Source organism: Centrocercus urophasianus, unplaced genomic scaffold, assembly GCF_019232065.1.
Source record: "Centrocercus urophasianus isolate 14NV4802_14NV808 unplaced genomic scaffold, USGS_Curo_1.0 seq_22, whole genome shotgun sequence".
Taxonomy (NCBI): Eukaryota; Metazoa; Chordata; class Aves; order Galliformes; family Phasianidae; genus Centrocercus; species Centrocercus urophasianus.
The window spans coordinates 15,104,459-15,125,518 of NW_024884778.1; the positions used below are offsets into that span (position 1 = coordinate 15,104,459).

The 21,060-nt window shown below is 36.0% G+C and overlaps 1 protein-coding gene across 11 annotated transcripts in view; it reads right to left on the reverse strand.

Annotated features, from left to right (window-relative positions):
* The window catches only part of SYN2 (synapsin II), a 144,475-nt gene that overhangs the window by 94,039 nt on the left and 29,376 nt on the right, over window positions 1–21,060 (reverse strand). For all 11 annotated transcript variants that reach the window (XR_006169712.1, XR_006169711.1, XR_006169713.1 and 8 more), the window contains exons 2-4: window positions 5,723–5,780; window positions 3,325–3,416; window positions 1,941–2,097 (exon numbers count right to left, since the gene is read on the reverse strand). Coding sequence is in view for 4 of the 11 variants with exons in the window: in XM_042823597.1 (XP_042679531.1) it covers window positions 1,941–2,097; window positions 3,325–3,416; window positions 5,723–5,780 (307 nt within the window). In the remaining 7 variants the exon portion in view is untranslated. The remainder of the gene's footprint in view (window positions 1–1,940; window positions 2,098–3,324; window positions 3,417–5,722; window positions 5,781–21,060) is intronic.

Consider the following 21,060-nt stretch of genomic DNA (forward strand, 5'->3'; position numbering starts at 1 on the left):
CTTGACAAAGATTTCACAAAGAAACATGGATGAACGTGGTTGTCTCTGCATCTCCCATTACAACAGAGAACAGAAATCACAACATTTCAAGTTAAAAGCACAAACAAGACTCCTCATATTTTGATAAACTATTTTTTCCTCAGGTTAAAACTCTGCATTCTTTTAAAGTAGGATAAATTAAGGTATGGTCCAGCTATAAACTTATAAGAGGAACCACTTGGCACATCTGCAGTCTCAGCTGATGGCCACAGATAGTAAAGCAGAACTAAGGCAATCCTTCTGTCACACATCGTAACAAAAACAACTTCAATTCAAGGAAACACGGCAGAAAATTTTAAAGTGAAAGATATTGGCTTGAAACAAGTGACCCAATAGTTTAGGATAGATATTTTTCTTCAGGATAGGTATTTTGAGAGGGAGTATCCAAGAGATGTGAAATGTACTGAGATTGTGTAAAATTTAGGCAGTTCAAATAAAATGTGTTCTGGCTGTCAGAGATAGAAATAGCAAGTAGAAAATTGTCAGTGAAACTAACATCATTCTCTATATTCAAATAAAGTAAGCTTAACTGAAAGAAAAAAAAAAAATTAGTGGCATTCATATCTGGGCTTGGAAATAGTACTGAAAGTTAAGTCCAAAAGAGAATATATGAAAATAAATAAATCAAACATAAGCAGATATGGCAGTTATTAGAGCAAGTATTTCTACAACACTCAGTTACCCTCAGCTATTATCAGAAAGGATAATCAGCTCATTTCACACCTGTGAAATGATACCAGATAGAAGAAACATCTTGCTTTGGTGTAGGAAGAGCCATGACACTAATGCCACCATAAGAATATTGGTTTCTTTTTACTGCATTTAAACATTTAAACATTATTGCATTTAAACATGCCTCATTCAGGAATGTACAATACGTATTCTGGAAAGCTGTAAAGACTATCAATTCTTTATTCTCTGCTGTAGTTTATTGCAACACAGAAGTATGATAAAATTAACTGCAAGATATGTTTCAATATTCTGACAGTATTCTGTGGTGGTCTTCAAAGTAAATGTAAAATAAATATTTTTGAGGCCACGAGGTATTACAATAAAGCTTTCCTCTAGTGTGAAAAATACCTGTACTAAGTTATTTTCTTTCTTAAGCATCAAGAGGAAAAAAGCAGGTCTTGCTGGCTACTTATAACAAGTACTAACCTTTAAAGCTTCATTAGGTCTTGGCAACTGAACATATCTATGAAAGGAAATGACAGTACCATCCATAATCATCTTTTACAGCATCGTATTTTAACTTGTTCATGCTAATTATGAACAAAAATATCATCCAAGTCTACCTCTATCACAACAAAGTGTGCAATGAGAAGCAGAATTAGCTTCTACACTGAAAGTGTTTCAGTGAGTCTCCAATGTGCCTCATTACTCCAGGTGTAACTGTAAAAAGGTCAACTCCTACCCAGTGCACCCAAGATTATGAAAAGAGCTTTCAAATGATGAAACTAATAGCTTCAGGTTTCCTCACTGAAGCATAGCCCCAAAAATTTTGCAGGCATGAGGAAAACACTGGCTAAAAGTCTTTAAATTATGTTCAAAACCACAAATATGAAAAATATTCTCAGCTCGTTTTTCCCACACAAATTGTGAATAAATACTCTCCTCACTTGAGGATGTTAGTAGTGGATAGGCTTTCCATTAGTTTCCTCACTTATTTCAGTATTTATACCACAAATATTTTTCTCCATCTCCACACTGCCTACACTGTCTTTTTGGAAAAGAAAAAAAAGGTTTAAATACCCTACTTTGATTTTTATTCCTCTCACAAATGTTTCACTGCTCTGTGACTTTACGGTTGGTCACTCAGCATTTGTGAGCAAGAACTAAATAAGCAAACAGAAGTAAGTTCCAAAGTTTGCACCAAGAGAACTTTTCAGTACATCACTTACCACCCATGGTTTGTCACAGAAGTTATAGATTGATTCCAAGGAGTTGACACTGGGGATGCCTGCATACTGCAGGCCAATGATCAAGTTTCGGAAATCTTCATTTTCTGCCATACTGAATGAATGTTGCCGAACGAGGACAAAATCAGGTCTGAATGACCTAGCAAGGAAGAGATATATTGGGATTAATCAATGATCAAATTATTTTTGAGAATATCAGCAGCTAGAAAATATTGCAGCTCTATTAAGAAGAGAGACAAGTTATCGTGGCTTTTCAGGTGCTTTTTTTTTTTTTGCCACTGGAAGATAAATAAATCACTTATATAAACTGTGAGTATGTTCTTGGGATACTTTTATGTCTGTTGTTGCTCAGGAACTGATAAACAAAGCAGACAAATGCCTCTGCCAGCAGCCAGAACGTTGTGGGAAATGAATCTGTGCCCAGGTGTTCATGGAGGCTGTTCATGAGTGGTGTCTTTGAAGAGTTTGTCTTGGGACCGGTGCTCTTCAACTTTTTTTATTTTTAATCAATAACAGACAGTGGGATTGAGCGTACCCTTAGCAAGTTTGGTGCAGTTAACAGAGTGGAAGGAAGGGATACCATCCAGACTGGCCTGGGACAAACCTGAAAAGTGGACCTATGTAAACCTAAAGAGGTTCAACAGGGCCAAGGGCAAGGTGTTGCACTTTGGTTGGGGCAATCCCAGATATTTGTAGCCTGGAGAAAGAATTCGTTGAGAGCAGCCCTGATAAGGAGTTGCAGCCAGAAGGGTGAGGGAGGTAATAGCCTGCTCAGCCCCTGTGAAGTCCCATCTTGCCCTGGGCAGCCTGGTCTAGTGCTTGGCAACCCTGCCCAACAGCACAACAGAGCTAGATGATCTTTAAGATCCCTTCTCACCTGAGCTATTCTATGATTCAGTGAAAACGCTCAATGCTATAAACAATTATTTCTCATCTATAACAGTCTGACACATACTAAACCACCAAGACTGCATAAATCAGAAATACAGGACTCGAATTATAACTCTGATTCCCATACATGTATTTATACCAGACTTAATTCCTTTTATATTGAGCTTACATGGCAAAATTTTGGTAGTGAGGAGCTGCATGGGTGGCATCTGCGAGAAAAACCTCAGCAGCTGAAGTCAGGTAAAAGCCAGTTTCAGACAGCTCAAAGAGGACCTGCTCCATTTTCCATGTGATTTAAAATGTTGAGAGATTTACTTCCTGTCTCAGGACCTACTCCACTGTTCAGATTCTTGTCATGGTCAGTGATCGAGGTGTGCTGTATTTGTCAATATCTCCACCACACATAAAAATAGCACATCTTATACACATAAATTATGCCACCTATTGCTTTCTGTTGTTTTCTTGTTTTTCTTACCTGACAACTTTAGTGCCATTCCGAAATACTTGGATATCTACTGCATAATTGCCATCAGCATGGGCTATCAAGTTGATTTCTGAGAATTCTGCCTATGAAAAGAGGATTCACGTTAGCCAATTTGATTTATTTTACCTTTATTTCCCCAAAGCCCTTTCTTTATGTATCTGAACTGCTAACAATACATATTTGGAACACAACAAGCACTGAAAGAATATTAAACCAACAGGGTGGGTCACAGTATGGGTAATGGCACAACACACTTGGATAAAATATAATATAAAGAAAAAAGCTGTATAAAGGACTGGGACACAGTAGAGATTATATATTTGCTTGGTATGGTGTACACTAGAGATTGACACAGGCAGAACAAAAATGTACCTAATGTTTTGAAGCAAATAGCATAAAACCAGTATGAAGAGAAATCTGACAAAGAATTTCTTATGACAGCGTGTTTTAATTTTTCTCCCATTCTCTTCATATACTTCACTACTTTCTTTTTTGTGCTTTTACTCTATTTTCAAAAACATATGGTGCTACTAAACAGCTGACTTGCAGAACTCACAAGTGAATAATTTTCTCTATGTTCTCACACTGAAAATGCAGCATTTGAAAGGAACCAAATCCATACTCTAAATCTACAGTTATTTGAAATAAACAGACAGGATGTTTTTCATTTACCCAGTCTTTCATCAGCTTAGACTCTCAAAGCACTTTACAATAACATTACACAGCAGAATTATTGAAATGCAGCCAAGTGTCTTCTGGAGGATAAACAAAAGTGTCTGTGCTATCCCAGACACTAATAAAGAATTGAGACTGTCAGAATTCTCATTAGTCTGCTCTTGAAAAACTGTATAGTTGAAGGTTTATAAGTGAAATCTGGGTAAGACTACAAGAATTTAGCGGTCAGTTAAGGCAGGTATTGACTACTCTAGCCACCATTCCAACTCCGTGGCTTAAGTATGCTCTTGACTTCAGGCACGGATGTCTCTTCATTAAATTCCATATACTTACATACTTCCTTGAATCATTATAATGATGTTCTAAACGCAAGGGGGAACATTTAAGATTGCTGTAAAAAATATTGCAAAAGGTGGGAGACTGGCATATTTGTATTAAATCTTTTTTTTTTTTTAAATCTGAGATTGACAAATAATCTCTTCCATTCATTAATAATATTCTATGATTAAGAAGATTCACAGTATAGGGTTTTGTACTTTAAAAGCTTAGCATACAACAGAAAATATCGTAGATTATAGGTTGGATGCTGTAAAGTAGTACAAAAATAAAATAATGCTCTTTGGTAATAAGAAACTAACTAAAGTTAGTGATATTTGTACACAATTTAAGATGCTGATGTATTACAGAGTAATTAAGAGGGTTCAGAAACCTTCAAATTCATACTGATTTAAGGTAGATCTGGTCCTAAGAGAGACCATACGAAGGAAACTCTAGTCACCCAGAGCTTTTGTTAATAGTAAAGAATGCACATGATATCAGCTGCACAGTCTGTCATGTGAGAATAGTATCTGGAGACAAAATAGCATTTTCTTTTTCCCCTCTCCACCAATACTGTTGAAGATCCCCGTGAAACTGTTCCAAGCCAGAACATGAGACAGGTATTTAGTGGTGTAAAGAACAGAGCCAAGCAAGATGCTGTAGTATTAAAGTGAATTTAGGTAAGCTGACTTGAGAGTTTTGTTAAAGTACAAAGGACTACACGTACACATCTATAAACTTGTAGGTTGCTCCAGAAGTAATGCCTCCTAATTTTTTTCACAGAAACTACAATAAATACAAATAACATGATAACACTGTCTGATAAAGCCAATTCTAAGCTATAGAACAATGTTTTTCAACATAGTCATCACCGTTAGCTCTACATTTTTTGACAGTGATGAGCAAAAGCCTGCATACCACGCTCACAACAAGCTGCACCAGAGGAGGTAGCTCACTGTTGCTATTGCCACTGCTGAAACATAACACCCACAGTCTCACTGTGCTCACATCTGCTTTATTGGTCTCCATAAACTTTCAGCAAGCGTTGATGAATGTCAGTGGGGGCTACTTTTTTCACACAGAGAAATTCTATCAAATCCTTTTTCTCCCCACACACTTCCATGTCATACGTTATTTTGTTAGACTGCCTCTCTTCTGCCATCTGCCACATAGCAACAAAATGTAATGGAATATTAATGGAAAGTTTCAGCCTCTACTAGCATATCACCAAACATCCACCTCTAATGTTGTGGGCCAACATAATAAAATAGGAGGCATTACTTTTGGAGCAGCCTTTACACGTGTGTCTACATATGTTTGTATATCTAGCTGTATATCTGTGCAAAAAAAAAAAAAAAAAAAAAAAAATGCATGGATGGTTGAGTCATTTAATTACCTGTTCAACCTTAATGTCATATTCTCCATGGACCTTTTTTCCACGAAAAGCCTTGGCCCTGCAGGAAAAAAAGGGAGAATATATACCTGTAATCAGTAATACATAAAGATCCCCCTATTTCCTTCATACAAAAATTCTTTTACACTCTTTTGTCTTTAATATCCCATCTCATACTGTTGTGATTCTCCCCTAAGATCACCCAACATGATTTTCAACATTAAAGTGTCATTGTAATTAGTTAGAAAGAGAAATTATAAGCTGTTATAAACTGCAGTTATTGTGATAAAACACAATAGTCCAATCACTAAGGCCTAAGAAGCAGATAGTTTTCTAGACTTTTGCAAGTTGTATGTCTAATCTAGCAATTAACTTCTTAGGAGTAAATAAGAAGAAAATAAGCAAACTAACAAACAAAACAACTTGTTGGGGAAAAAAAGACTGTATCCCTTTATCTTCTTCATTCAGGCCAAAGCTTAAGGTACCTTTCCCAGCTTTATTAATAGCAAGTAAAAATCTGCCACACTTAGAACAAAAATAAAACATAGAACACTGCAAGTTTCAACAGAATGTTATTCATTTTCAACATTGGACAAAATGCTAAAAATGCTATCTGTTAAACTAAATTTATCTTATCAGTGGAAGAACAATGTAACAAAACTCATTACAGCTACTGGAAAATTCTTTTCCCAGTGAGGCCCACCACAGGAAGAACCAAGTATCTTAATGATCAATGGCAAACAGTGCCTTTGGCAATATATTTCTTAAAGATCTCCTCAATTTTTTTATTTTTTTTTTTAAATAACTGATGGCAATAAGTAAATTGTTTATGCTGGAATGTGATATTAAACCATTGTTCAGCAATGAGTTCTATACGAATATGCAATTAGTAAGAAAATAATGAAGAAAGCATTTGTATTACTGATTCATACTGGCTTCTTTATTAAATGCAGACAAGATACCAAGTTTGAAATCCATTCTTTTACTGCATGAGTTGCACATTGAGCATAATGTTACCAAATAATTTTGCCAATAAAGAAGATAAATATACTTACAAGTACATCACAATATACTTACATCACAAGCTTACAGAATTATTACTTATAACTTATTTTTATTTCCAAATTTGTTCTGAAATTTCATACAGGGATTTAAAAAAATTACTTGAAAACTGAAGATGCATAGACAAAATTAAGTTTTGTAATGCTATTTGTTGTGGAGTATCAGTTCAACCACGTTAATCTAGTAGGCACAGAAAAAGAAGAAAATCCACATTACTCAAGACTAAAAAAGCTACAGGGCAGAAAGGAAGGTACCACGTTCAAAGTTAACACCAAACCTGTTTCAGGAGAAAAGTGACCAATTCGTAAGGACAGACTGCTTAAAGGTCTCTTTAAAAAAAAGATTCACTGCTTTGTAAAGAATATTTAAAACTCCAGTCCTGATTATTAGTTTAAGAGCAATACTATTGTTGAATATGACTGAAAATGTTTTACAGTGCAGCAATGCATACAATAAATACATTATTGGACATCATATAGAACAAATTAAAGAAGAATTATGTTGGCCACATAACTCAGTGAATTTGTAGTGCAGCTGCCCCTTTAACAATGAAAAACAATCTTAAAGTAATACACTTTCTTCGGTGATGAATGGTAATTTGACCATATATAGAGACAATAAGTCAACCAGAGCTCAGACCTTAACAAATGTCAGCAGCTGATTACCTCTTCATGACAGGAAATAGAACTAAGAAGCCACTAAGATCCAAAGAGAGGCTCCTCTGTTCTTTAGCATTAGATTCATTGCATTTATTAGAATGTGCTCCAAACATTAATTAAGGTGAAATGCTACCCCTTTAAATTTACTTTTTCTACTTCAGCATCATTTAGAGATGATGCAACCTTTAAACTAACATGCTCTGGCACAATTCATATTTCAACAAATGACTTCAGTTTTGAGAATAAACAGCATAGTAAGTACTGAAGTTATATCATCTCGGGCTTGAAAACAAGCATGACACTAACATTCAAAGAAATTTAATTTCAAATTAGCATTGGCCAAAATTAACTATATAAAAATCTGTAATAATATTCTCCAAATGCTGATCCACAAACAGCAAGACTTCATCTGGATCTCATTAAATAAGAGCTTACAATGAAAAGAGAAAGACACTGAGGTGCTGGAGCATGTCCCAGGAAACAAAGCAACAAAGCTGGCAAAATGGAGCACAAGTCTTATGAGAAGTGTCTGAGGAACTGGGATTGTTCATTCTGAAGAGGAGGAGGTTCAGGGGAGACCTTATAATGCTCTACAGTTACCTGAAAGGAGTTGGCGGTGAGGTGTGAGTCTGTCTCTTCTCCCATATAACAGTGGTAGGAAGAGAGGTAATGGCATTAAGTCACACCAGGGGAGGTTCAGTTGAATACCAGGAAAAACTTCTTCACAGAGGGTTGTGAGGCATTGGAATGAGCTGCCAAGGGAAGCCCTGGAGTTGAAGACATGTGGAGATGTGGCACTGAGGGCATGGTTTAGTGGGCATGGTGATGATAGCTTGATGATCTTAAAGGGCTTTTTCAGCTTTATTCATTCTGTAATTCCAGAACAAACTCTGAGGTACTCATATTAGGAGTATGCTGTGAAATAGAACTTTTGTTTTGTTTTTTTTTTTTTTTTTTACCATGCTCAGGAAATACAGTGATGCCTTATTTGATTATTTTCCTATTTGCAATCCTATCATAAAGACAGTACTTAAATAATTACCTTATTTTCCTGAGGGAAAATGGGGAATAGAATAATACAGTGTTATTAACTTACAGAACTGTAATTGAAATGTAGTCTGAAATTCCAGTTACACCTTATTCATCTCATCCCTAAGCATGAATATTTGTACATCGACTCCATAGCACCTCAGCAGAAAGGAAGTAATGCTTCCAACACTGGGACTTCTAGTCAAAGCACCTGAGAGCCTTATTGGCACTCGCTGCTCCTTATTTCAGTCATTAGCACGAACTTCTTGTAGTTAGAATCTATGCAAAAAATATTTCACGTATTTTGAATTTCTTGCTTCACAATTAATTTTCTGGACAAAAATCTTTCACATTTGAAGTTAAACAACTATGAAATAGAGTTGTCATAGATACAGCCAAATATGACCTCATGCTATTTAGTTTTGGCAAGGACAATGAAGCAGCAAGTAACGAAAATGCTTAAAATATATTTTAAATAAAAACTGAAACGTTTCCCTCAAATCACTGAGCAGCTATATACATCTCCACAATACCTTACTATCCCATGAAACCAATGATAAGTGAACAAAGCATTAACACTGGTACTACAGTCAGTTGGCAACAAAATCAACAGGAAAATTATTTCCTACCATGCCAACAGACTTACGCTTATTCAATTTGCATTCTTAAACACCACAGTGCAGAATTTACCAGCAAGAGCCTTTATTAAAGAACACACATCCTGTAAAAATATGGGTTCTAGTCCCACAAACCCCTGCTCATGTAAGTCTCTATTTGCACAGCACCTCACACACTTAAATACTGCAATTTGCCCTTCTTGCCAATTTACTGAAGCATTGGTGGTATGATTTCTGTACAGCATGTACAAGATTTAGATTAGCCTAAGCACTGGTTTCTAGTCATGCTGGAACAGTGGGATACAATTTCTGCTCACTTCAGTAAGAGCTTTGTACGGTCAAAAATAATTACAGTGCCAGTTTACAAGTGGGCAAGAGTTTATTCACCAATTAGAACAGTAGCACCCTCTAGAGTACAAATTACAGTCTGTCTATGCGTAAAAACAGCATAATTCACTCCAAGCCAGGTAACTTACACATACATATACAGTCTCAAATAACTGGTTCACAGGCATTTCCATGTGCATATGAAAATTTTAAAAAAAAATAATTAAAGTTTCATAGTAAAGTTATACTTCTGCACATGACCTAACCAGTACTTTACTAATGCAAAACATGTTTTCTTAAGCTATTATCTTACAAATTGTCTTAAAAGCAGCAGACTACCACCACAAAATAAGCACAGAATGTACCAACTCATCGTGACTCCCAGCATTGCAAGTGCTCCCTGTTGAAGTGGGGTTAATTAGATTATCATTAATCTCCATTACCAGGAGCCTGTAAATGTGAAGAGCAGCATGTTCTATCAGCTCTGAAGTAAAAAGCACAGCTTATGTTATCAGATTCCATAGTTCACCTCTATACCAAGCTAGTTACGTTCTGTTATTAATCACTGAGTTTGCTGAAGTGTCAGATTCAATGGAGACAGTGGAATGGAAAGGATACAAGGGTAGTTCTTCCCAGTTATTTACTGTGTAATCTGAGAAGTTGCAGAAACTTGATTAATTTCATAAAAACAGTATGACACACATGACACAATTACTGCATGGCTTCAGATTAAGTCATGACCTTGCCTTCTGAAGGGAGAAAAACACTGTTCAAGCACCAGTTTCTGCCAGTAATGCAAAGTTCACAATTGCAGTTTGGCCTCTCTTTAATCAATCAACTCCCAGTGGAAATGTATTATGAGCACACTCTGTGTCCAGTGATACAACATTGCCATGTTTTTTTTGATAATGCAATGTTTCCACTGGTCTCTCCACTGATTATCTTTACCTGAAATCACTGTCTCTGATATTCCAGTGCCAAACTTGCCCATCACATCATACAGAAAGAGAATCACTGGGAACAAAACCAAGCACTCACAGTCCTAGCATACGAGGATATGATGGAGTCACCCCAGATGGCCTAACAGTATTAGAATCTATCACACAGATTATTCTGTCAAACTAATAGGATTATGCATTGCTGATCTGCCCAGTTTTACCTGAATTATTCAAACTCAACATGGAAGTACAAAACATCTGTAAGAAACAACCATCCTCCAGGGCAGAGCTTTTCTTCCCTGACTTCTATAACCTGAAGTAAAGAACTTTCTCTTACATATATGATAAAAACAGAGCTCACTACCTCATTCAGTCCTTTCTCCACAAAGGCATGGACCATAGAATCGTTAATGTTGGAAAAGACCTCTAGGATCATAAAATCCAACCTTCCACCAGCATTGACCACTAAACTGTGCCTAAGAACTGTTTTACCATTCACTTTACAGGTGATGGCTGAGCTCATGAAAAGGTATTTTTCAGTAGAAGATTTTCCTGTCCAGACAATAGAGAAATTGCCCAAAGAAATCAAGCTCTAAAAATGTTTTTGATAAATAATGAACTATTGAGAAAAAGAATGAAAGCTGATTAAGTGGCAATCATTCCCCTTCCCTTCCTGTGCTACATATCCCTCTTGCTAGAGTATTTTTTTCCAGAGCAGCTTTGTATGTGGACCTTCAGAGGCTTCCACAATCTCTGACTCAATCCCAATGTCGTAATTTATTATTAGCCTTTTTAAAACAAACAAAAAAATTACCCTATCCCCTTGACATATATCAGAATGTTATCATCTCTGTTTGTTTAAAGAAAACTGGGCTATTTATTCTTTCTTTCACAGTACAAATCTTCCAGCCCAAAAACCATCTCTGTTGTTTTAATCAGGATCCCTTCTATTTGTCACTCTGTTTTGTGCCTGAATACAGTATTTTCAATAGAGCTCTAATCAGGAGGAATATGCCTCCTATTCTTGAATATCTAATTGGGACTTAAATTTGCTGGTTGTTTTGAACAGCATGCTTTACCAAAAATGAACTTTTTCATGACCAAATGCTAGACTGCCTTTCTGTTTATGTCTCTAAATCCCACATCTACAATTATGTAATATTTACCACTAGCACATTGCTGGATTTATGGACACAGTGTAATTTCTGTGTTGTTGGTTATTTTTCGCAAGTAAGATGACAAATTAAAGTGCTTTTAAATGTTCATTCCCTCATCACTAGAAGACATCTTACTTAATGCAACACATTATATAACCTTTTCCAAATCTGTTAGACTCATTAGAACAAACCACCAGTATGCTTTTCCATAGCTAAATCTCTATTTTGAATGAAAAATCCAAGCTTCTATGCAGAAAAAAAAATCACTAACCCAATTATGAAATATTACTGTTCTAAATGCTGCTAAATGTTTCAATGGCTCCTAGTACTGTAAGACTCAAAATGCACATTCGGCGTTGCTCTGAGTTTCCTAGACCTAAAAGCTAGAAATAACATTAAGGGATATTTGAGTTTACTTTTTCTGTTGAAGCAAAGAAAATAAAAGGATAATAGCCCACTCAGAATGAACCATGTTGGGCTATGATGTGTGGATTTTCACCTTCAGAAATCCTGCAGTTAATTCAGAAAATTTACCTTATGCTCCCCAGTTTGTTTCCTTCTGTGCTTATCCTGTGAATGAGATTCTGAACAAATCAGCCAAGGAAATGAGACAAAGAGGAAAGCGTGCAAAACTCACGCATGTATGAAGAAGTGATAAAGATAATTCATGCCTTGCAGCCACAGATTGTAGCTAAGCTAGATTAAGTGCAACATCAAACCTGCAGCTTTAACTGTAGACCTTCCATCTTCAACCTACTCACAGGGACAAGGCTCAGGGGAAAGGCTGGGCACAGGAAGAGAATGGATTATTACCACAAAAAGCCAGAATATCTTGTTAGATACACACACAGGATCCAAATTCTTCCAGCTGGACTCTCCTTAAGGATTTCAAAGCCATGTAACTATAGTATGGGCTCACCAACACCCAACTCCTCAGATTTAAGTGAGAAAAGATTAAACAAGTTCTCAGAAACTCGCAGTTGTTTGCTTCAGAGATCCTGTCACTCCATCAAGTAGGCTCAGAGTTACAGGAATACTAGAGGTGGCCTTGAAATGAAGATCCCAAGCAAATCTTTTCATCTTTATTCATGTTAGCATAATTTATTATTAGACTTTAAGATGGTCACTTGCTGCCCCATTTCTCCACATTGATCAATCAGAAAAACTAATTTTTACAGACCTGCTTAGCTTGTTTTATCACCTTCATAGGTGCAGTACAGAAAGTATATGGCTTTTACTGCCCTCTTCTGTGGAAAGAAATGTACATCAGATTGGTTTTTAAAAAATGTTTCTAACCACAGACAAATACAGATCCATCACTATCTGATGATACTGTACCATTATCAACTCCTATTTCAAAGGAAAGGAGGTAGCAGTGACAGGCAGGAGCTCAAAACAGAAAATTATTCATTATTCTAAAGTTAGGTATATACTTGTGCTGAATGATTGACATTACACATGATATACATGATTTATAAGCCTTACTTGTAAATAGTTTTAGATCTACTAGAGAAAGCATATTAGCAGCAACAGTTGAACATATGAACAGTTCCTACATGTTTAATGCAGGGCTAGCAGAAATCCTATGGAAACAGTTACTGATTTTTTGACCTACTGCAGTGAGAATGTAGCTGATACTTTTTTTATTTTGACACTTCCAGGATATTTCTTTCTGTCTGTAATATTTTCAGATGTACCAGGACTTCTGTTTTATCACTAGAAATTTTTCCCTCTCACTGAAAGGAACAGTCTCTTCTCTCTACAACTTAGCTTTCCAAGTACATTATAAAACTAAGCTAATTTTAATATTGCATTTTAAAGTATAATTAGACATAATTGTCTACACTTAAAATACAGCCTGCTTTATTGATTCTAATATTCTCTTAAAAAAAAAATTAAAAAAAAAAAAAAAAAATCAAAAAAGAGCCTGCGTTCCTAAAGACTTCCAGCTTCCCATTTTGAACTGGAGAATAACACAATTTTCCAGTACTGCTGAAGGTAGGAAATAAACCAGCCCTTCCTTAAATGAAATATTGTCCATAACACTAGAAGTAAGGTGAAGTCTAGCAGACTCTAACAGAAAACCTCAAGGATGTAGAGACAAATGGGAAGTTATAAAATATGAGAATCATAATGAAGATATATATATCATATATATATATGATATATTAAGTTTCATGAAAGTACTGTCTCGTTTAGACTTTTGTACGCAGCTGTGATCCCTTATTTGCTTAGAGTTTGTCTCATTAGAAGTCAAATTTAATAATAAACTAAAAAATCTCCATGAGCAATATATTCATTTTAGTCAGATGATACATTTCATTAATACAAAATCTGACAATTGCTCACATCCTCATTTGTTTGTTAAACAAATCTGATCTGAGTTTTTAGCACTTAATGAACACTGAAATCAAGCAAGTCCCACACTGTCCTAAGTGCCTGCTGTGCAACTGCACCAGCCTGTCTGTATTACACCAAGGTCACAGTCAGCCCCAAAAGTGGGTCAAAATCTAACGTAAGCTATTCCACAAATCCCAGATTTTGAAATTCAGCAGTATGCCAACCTTTTGAGCAGAAATCTCCCAACAGGCCTGTGTTGCAAGTCCCCTACGAGCCCAGAGCTGAGCTGACTGGCAGTACATTACAGCTGTGATGAGCAGAAGCATCTGCTGAACACAGAATTGTATTCCAACATCTCTTTCCCCTCCCAGCTGAGCTTTACTTTTATTTTCTGCATAACTAAATGCTGTTAATTATCATATGCTTATGAGAGTCACTGCCAAAAAAGGCAGTGTAACAGACACAAAACAACTAAGTCAAATAAGTATTCTCGTTTGACAAACAGCTATTCCTATGTTTTCTTGTAATAGTTTCAAAATTGAACAATTCACATCTACGTGATTAACTCCTCAGGGCCTACAGGACCTGTTCTCTTTCGCACACAATAGCAAAGGTGGTTCCAAGTTCTAGAGATTTGAGCAGATTTTCCCTCTAGGAGCTGTTCTGTGGAAAGACTGCTTTAAATTTAGTTGGCAACGTATATCATGTTAGTGAAGGATGCCCAGGAGATGAACTGAATCCAGTTCTACATCATTTTATGGGCTATGCCTATCCACTTCAGTCCCTAATGGCAAGTGGCGCACTTATGCTACTAGTCACCTCTCCACTAATGGATCCTTGGGCAACTAGAAGTCTGCAGATTATGGCACTGTTTCATTTGGATGAGGAGTCATTAGAGAAAAAGACAGGAGTACTTTTCCCATGAAGATACTGCCACTGGCAAAGATGGAAATAGCAGGCGTGTGCAAGTCTGTGTTACGTAACATCCCAAATCTGCAACTAGTTACTGGTAAATATTTTTGCTAGTGAATTTATGACTCTGGGCAAGGATGATCATTCCAGTGAGTAAACAAAACTTGAACAAATAACAGCATTCAGAGGAAGAATGTTTTCTTGGTTATTCTACAATAAGGCCTGTTGGGACAAAAGCTCAGGATGCGTTGAAAGCCTTTCAGAATGAGAGAATCAGGATTTTCAACACTGCAAGTTGAGTTTGCTAAAGAAAGAAATGCTGTTAGCTCATTCTAGCTTACTACTGCATCAGCACAAACTAGACTTCAGTTATGTCAGTGATTGCTTCCAGACAGCTATCTTGTATCAAATTCATGTATAATAACTAATAAACTGCCTGCCATTTTTTCCAAAATCCTCTTTTTTTTTTTTTTTTTTTTTTTTCCCTAGTTGTGGAATAGGAAAGTAAGACAAAAAACAAACAACTGAAAAAATGCAACAAAACAAGAAAGTCATCACTGAATTCCTAATGGTTCAATAAATGCAAAATGCCACAAGGACTTGTAGACAGGGCAATTCGTTTTTTTCTGTTTTTTTTAATATAATCAGCAACTAAAATTTCTGACTACATATGAACAGCAATTTCTATCTTTGGTGCTGTTTGCCACTTGAGAAATTCAATTCTGTAACTCTGTTTTCTGTAAATGCAGTTTTTTCTTTTTCTTTTTTTTCTTTTTTAAACCCAGAAGTTAAATTAAAAGAAATTCACACCGAGTTGAAAACTGAATCTTGTATACTGGTTTTGGTAAGGAATTCTCACCAAAATTCTTAGTAGCTCCCTTTTAAAAAATATATTGCCATAATATACATGATACAGAGCCAGTAAGATCAGATTCCTCCATTAAGATTTAAGAGCAACTAAAACCACTCTTTCAGACTTCTAATAAAGCAGCAATTTCAGATACTCCTAGATGTCTTTCAAATTGTCCACTCGATGAAGATTACTGAAGACAAAACATTTGACATCCTCTTATATTACTTTGTATCTTTTACATTTTTAACAAAACTTAACGAGCTGCCCAATTTCACCACTCTGCTGTGAAAGGAAAGCAGACCAAAACAAGGTGAATTTCTACAATGCCTACGTTTATGTAATCCCTGTAACTGAACCAGAGCTTCTGCAGGAATTGCCATCTCTAAGAAACAAAACCAGAGCGGGCTTCCACCTATATTTGGTTGAACACCGCCATCTGCTGGGAAGCTTGTAAACTGGTGATGTTCAGTACAGACGGGCAGCAGCAGAAACAAGTATGAAATCCACTGAATTACTGATTTTAGAAAGAAAAAAATAAATAAATAAATAAACAAAAGCCCAAAACATAAACACACACACACACACACACACACACACACACACCCCAAAACCCAACATCAACAAAAAAGCAGCTTTCAGAAGTAGTCTGTGAAAACAGTCAGTCATTTCACACATTAAAATCACTGTATTCTGAGAATTTTTATCAGATTTGTCGACTAGAAGAAAATATTCCAAAACAGGCATTTGTAGTATTTTGAAAAGTCATCAATACTAATGAGGTCTCTTATTTAGATTTTACTTCGTAAATTCATTATAACTTTTGTTCCATTCCTAGATTCACACTCTCTCGTTCCTACTCCCTTCTTCCCCACCCATCCACCTACATAAGTTTAAGACTAAAAAGATGGAACATGCCAAATCACAATGTTTATACAAAATCTGTATTCCATTATCACACACTTCTCTCCTCTCTTTCAGTCAGAATGCTATAATCCTCAATTTTCTGCAAGAGGACTGCAAATTTGTTATTCTATTTGCCTACGATGCAGTTGTCCTGGCAACCAAGTTGAACTAGACTTCAAGAACTAGTGGTTTCTGTAGGTAAAATTTCTCACTCAAACTCCACAATATGCTTCTTCCTGAGTACAAACAGAAAACCCATCACCCTGAACAGATGGGAGTAGTCTGTGGGAAGGCAAAATCTGTCAGAGCAAGAACATAGAACATGAAAAAATAAATAAATTTCTGAGTCACAGGCCTGACAAAAATCACAAGCTTAGAGTAAGATTCCTAAATTTAAGAGATACATTTAAGGAAAATAGTATGTGATTCTTTTTATTTGCTGTATGATTTTGTAAACTCTTGATTCTCTTCAAAGTGTCAACTTTTTATTTATTTGAAAGTGCAGCTGAGATTCTTAGTCAATTCCAAAAGCTGTAATAATAAAAAAATAGTAAAGATGCTCACAAGAAAACTGAGTACTCACAATACTGGGACAGTTACTAAATAGTGTTGGCTTCTCTGAAGGCATGGAAAAGCAACTATCTGACAGACTTAGCCGTGACTTGAACAGCTGCTATGCCATGACTACTGTTCAGCTCTAATTAAATATCAGTGCTACCTCATTTAAAAGCACTAAGGATGCAGATCAGACCCAAAGAACAAATTGTTATGTTCATTAACTGTTAAGCCTTCTCCATCACATGGAAATGTTTGCTTCCATCTTCAAACTTGCTGAAGCAAGCAGTTTTGACTGACACAGACTTAGCTGATGAAATTGAAATTACTAGTCATGGTTTGAAAAAAAAAAAAAAATAGGAAAGACAATAAATTCACAAAACTGTCAAGGAAGATAAACTATTGTTATTCTTCTTTGAACCGGCATCTCCTTTTTCCCTAGAGAGTTCTTCACAATTTCTCTCATGTTTTGCTAACGCTACTAATAAAGACGTGAGTCTCCTAGAGACAAAATTAGCTATTTTACATAGAAGTTGCACCATTGCTGCCATCTTACCTGACATTGAAACGGCAGTTATGCCTGTATATGCCTACATACACACACGTGTAGATGCCTGCCGATGTCAGAATGTCCAATTTCCTGACTCTATAAAATCTTGGCTTTCTAAGCATGCAAGTATTGTATCAGAGTCAAGAATCACTAATTATATGGTATTTTGCAAACCATCACCAGGATGACAGAAGGTAAATTAACACAGTGAAAATTGTATCAACATCTATTCTGTCATCTGTTGCCTAACCTCCTAGCGAAAGCACAGCAAAAATATGCTAAATATAACCAGCTTTTTTCCCTTTTCTTCTTCTTTTGTAAACAAACTTTGTCAGTGATTTATGGTTCTCTGTACAAAGCTTAATTATATTTTTCCTGGGCTTCACATTTCTGCCATTACACATACAATCAAATTCATTCAGACTTACAGGGGTGGGAATCCCACCACCTCCCCATGTAGTCCACTCCAATGCCCAACCACCTCTTCCATGATGAATGACTTCCTGATATCTCATCTCAACCCCACCTAGAGCAACTTGAGGTTTTTTTCCTCATGCCCTCACAAGGAAGAAAGAACAAAGCCAGAGAGGCACAATCCAGAGAGACAAGAAACTTTCACAACCATTCAAAGTGGACTTTAGAAGCCAAGTGCTACCAAAACCAATGAATTTCCTTGGCCCTCGCAGTGGCTGCAGCTGCACATTGCCATCCCAGTACAGCATTCACACAGCTTCACTAAAAAGCTAATGAGGAAGTTTGGGCTGCAGTCTAGCAGTTTTATGTCTGTCCTAAGAACGTTTGTGCTGGCATTGAAGCAGCAGAAAGGTGAGGACAAAATCCTAACTTTAAATGACAGCAAAGGCATGTGACCTTAAAGGAAAATAGATCCACAAAATCCATCTTTATAAAACTTGCAATCTTCAACAAGTAGCATGGCTGTATAGGATGGCAAATTGTTAGTAACACAAACTTTTTTTTTGAAGAAATCGAATGAAAATGATTAACCTGTAGTATAAAAGATCCCTAAAGCAAATGGTTCTGATGCTTTTTAAATTCAGAAATTTCTTGAAACAACATTTATTCTAGGCCAGACAAATACAATATTCTCTCTGCAGCCTGGCTCACCAACTCTTTTAAGATCTTCATCACCTGAATTCTAATGCCCAGCCAGTTTTTCCAGTGTTGTGACACGAGACTAAACTGAAAGTGAAAAAGAAAAGCTCTACAAATACCAATGAAAGAAGAGGAGAATAATGATTTATTTTTTGTAATGCTGTAAGGTAAGAATGCTAAAGCTCTGAATTATCTGTAGCATTATTGCCATGTGAAGGTTGGCATTTTTAAAAACCTCAATGCAACTATGAAGACCTATTTAGATCAATCTCCAGAAAACAGTTGAGGACAATGACGTATATTATTCATTGTAATGTTCATTGCAATGGTGAAGATACAATCAAAAAAAAAAAAAAAAAAAAAAAGAAAATTAAAAAGGAGGAAAGAAGCTTTACGAAGCTGATGAAAACTGCCCTCTCCTTCAATGAATTTCCTCTAAGCAAGTCAATCCTTAGGCAAGATAAAAGAACAGCTACATAACCTATAGCTACAGGATATATATGCTTTTTACTTTGAAAAATATCAGACTACAAAAGACATAGCATTTACTCAGTTTTGCATACAATTTTGAGTATAATATGAATTAAAACTAAAAAGGTCAGAAGAATCAAAGGTCAATTAATAGAACAAAGGAAAACAGTCCAGTCAGTCTGATAGCACAGGGGAACGACAAATGACAAGTAAGAAAACTAAAAGAGTAACTCCTTAACACATGGTCCTGTGAACAAGTTTACTTTCCTTACACAATTCTCTCAAAAAGATATTATTTCAGAAAGGATCCTCAAAAAAATCAAAGCAAGGTTTTGATTATGTAAAATCCTAAACCAAGATTATTCTGGCTCGGTGACTCACTGCAGAAGTTAGTATCACATGCTCAAGTCACCTGCACACTACTCGTGCCTTGGAGAAGGATACATTTATCAAACACGAATGACTCAGAATTTAACATTGCATAGCAATAGTAGATCACTACTACCTGGTTCCAAGAAGCACTTAAGTACATGCATATAGAATAATTTATGGCAGCTAACAAATACTATCTTCTAACAAATGTTAATGCTACATTAATTTGAATAGAACACGGTGATGTATTAATCTGCGTAAGACAGACAATTCCCCTCCACTTGATCTGTGTAGGTTATGCACCCGTGGATTCTGAGGTCTCTGATTTCAGAGTACCCATTACAACAAAGGAGTTTACATCAAAGAAACACTTTAGAGGGAAGGCATTTGTATCTCACAATGAATAGCGCAGCTAGTTTCAATAGTAGTGATCTTAATTAGAGGAAGATTTTTTTATTTATTTATTTATTTATTTATTTATTTTTTCCAGTGGAAGGCAAAAAGCTCTCAGAGCTCCATATCTGTTAGGAAAAAAAAAAGCAGGAAAAACTGTAAGCACTGCTCATTTTTGCCTACTTTATCTTTCATCTGTGTAATTTGCTTAGCTGGTTTAGAAAGAGAAATGCACCAACACCTGCATATCAAGCACCAGCCTGCGCCTGGCAGATTTAACACGCAAGAGAATTTCAACAAGAAAATCATCAGCCCAGACAAAAGAATGCTGCAAATTCCTTCCCTAAAACCAAGTTATATGTAAGTTCAAAATCATTGTTAAATCATTAATGCAGATGATATGTATCCCATAAGAAAGAAAAGCCCAATGGCTCAAATTAATTTGGGCTAAATGATCAATAAAAATCAGGTACCAAACTGTGTATAGATTTACTTATGCCCATCATTAATACCCTTAACAGACTTCACAGTTAATTATATGAGCCTCGAAAATATTAAATCTCAACAGAATATTTATTATTAACACCATAATTAGATGAGAATCTGATTTGAGCTGGGTGAAAATGAGAAAAACAAACTCATACTTGAGGCTGTTTGGGAAAAATAACTTTTTAAATGGAAGAAAATTTTTAAAATATTTGACTTCACCTGCTTTCATTCTCATAACTAATATTTTTAGAAGTCTCATACTCTGATGAAGTAGTATTTTATGAGGGACTTTACTGTATCTGAATGCCTAGAACTAGCAATAGTGTTTTTCCAGCATTTTGGTATGCATAAACTGGTTTAGACAAATAGCAATGCCTATATTCTTTCATTAGCTTTATTACTCTTCAAGGCTTTCATCCTCACAAGACTAGAAAGGACACAATTGCCACAGCAATAGGCTCTCTCTCTACACTGTTTTCCCCACCAAAATTTCTATTATGGCTTCAAAGACACGCTCATTTTAGAGATTCTACAGCTGAAGGCAAATCAGCAGATGCTGCCCCTTCCCCCACAGTTACTAAAATTGTGCTGACTTCCTTAT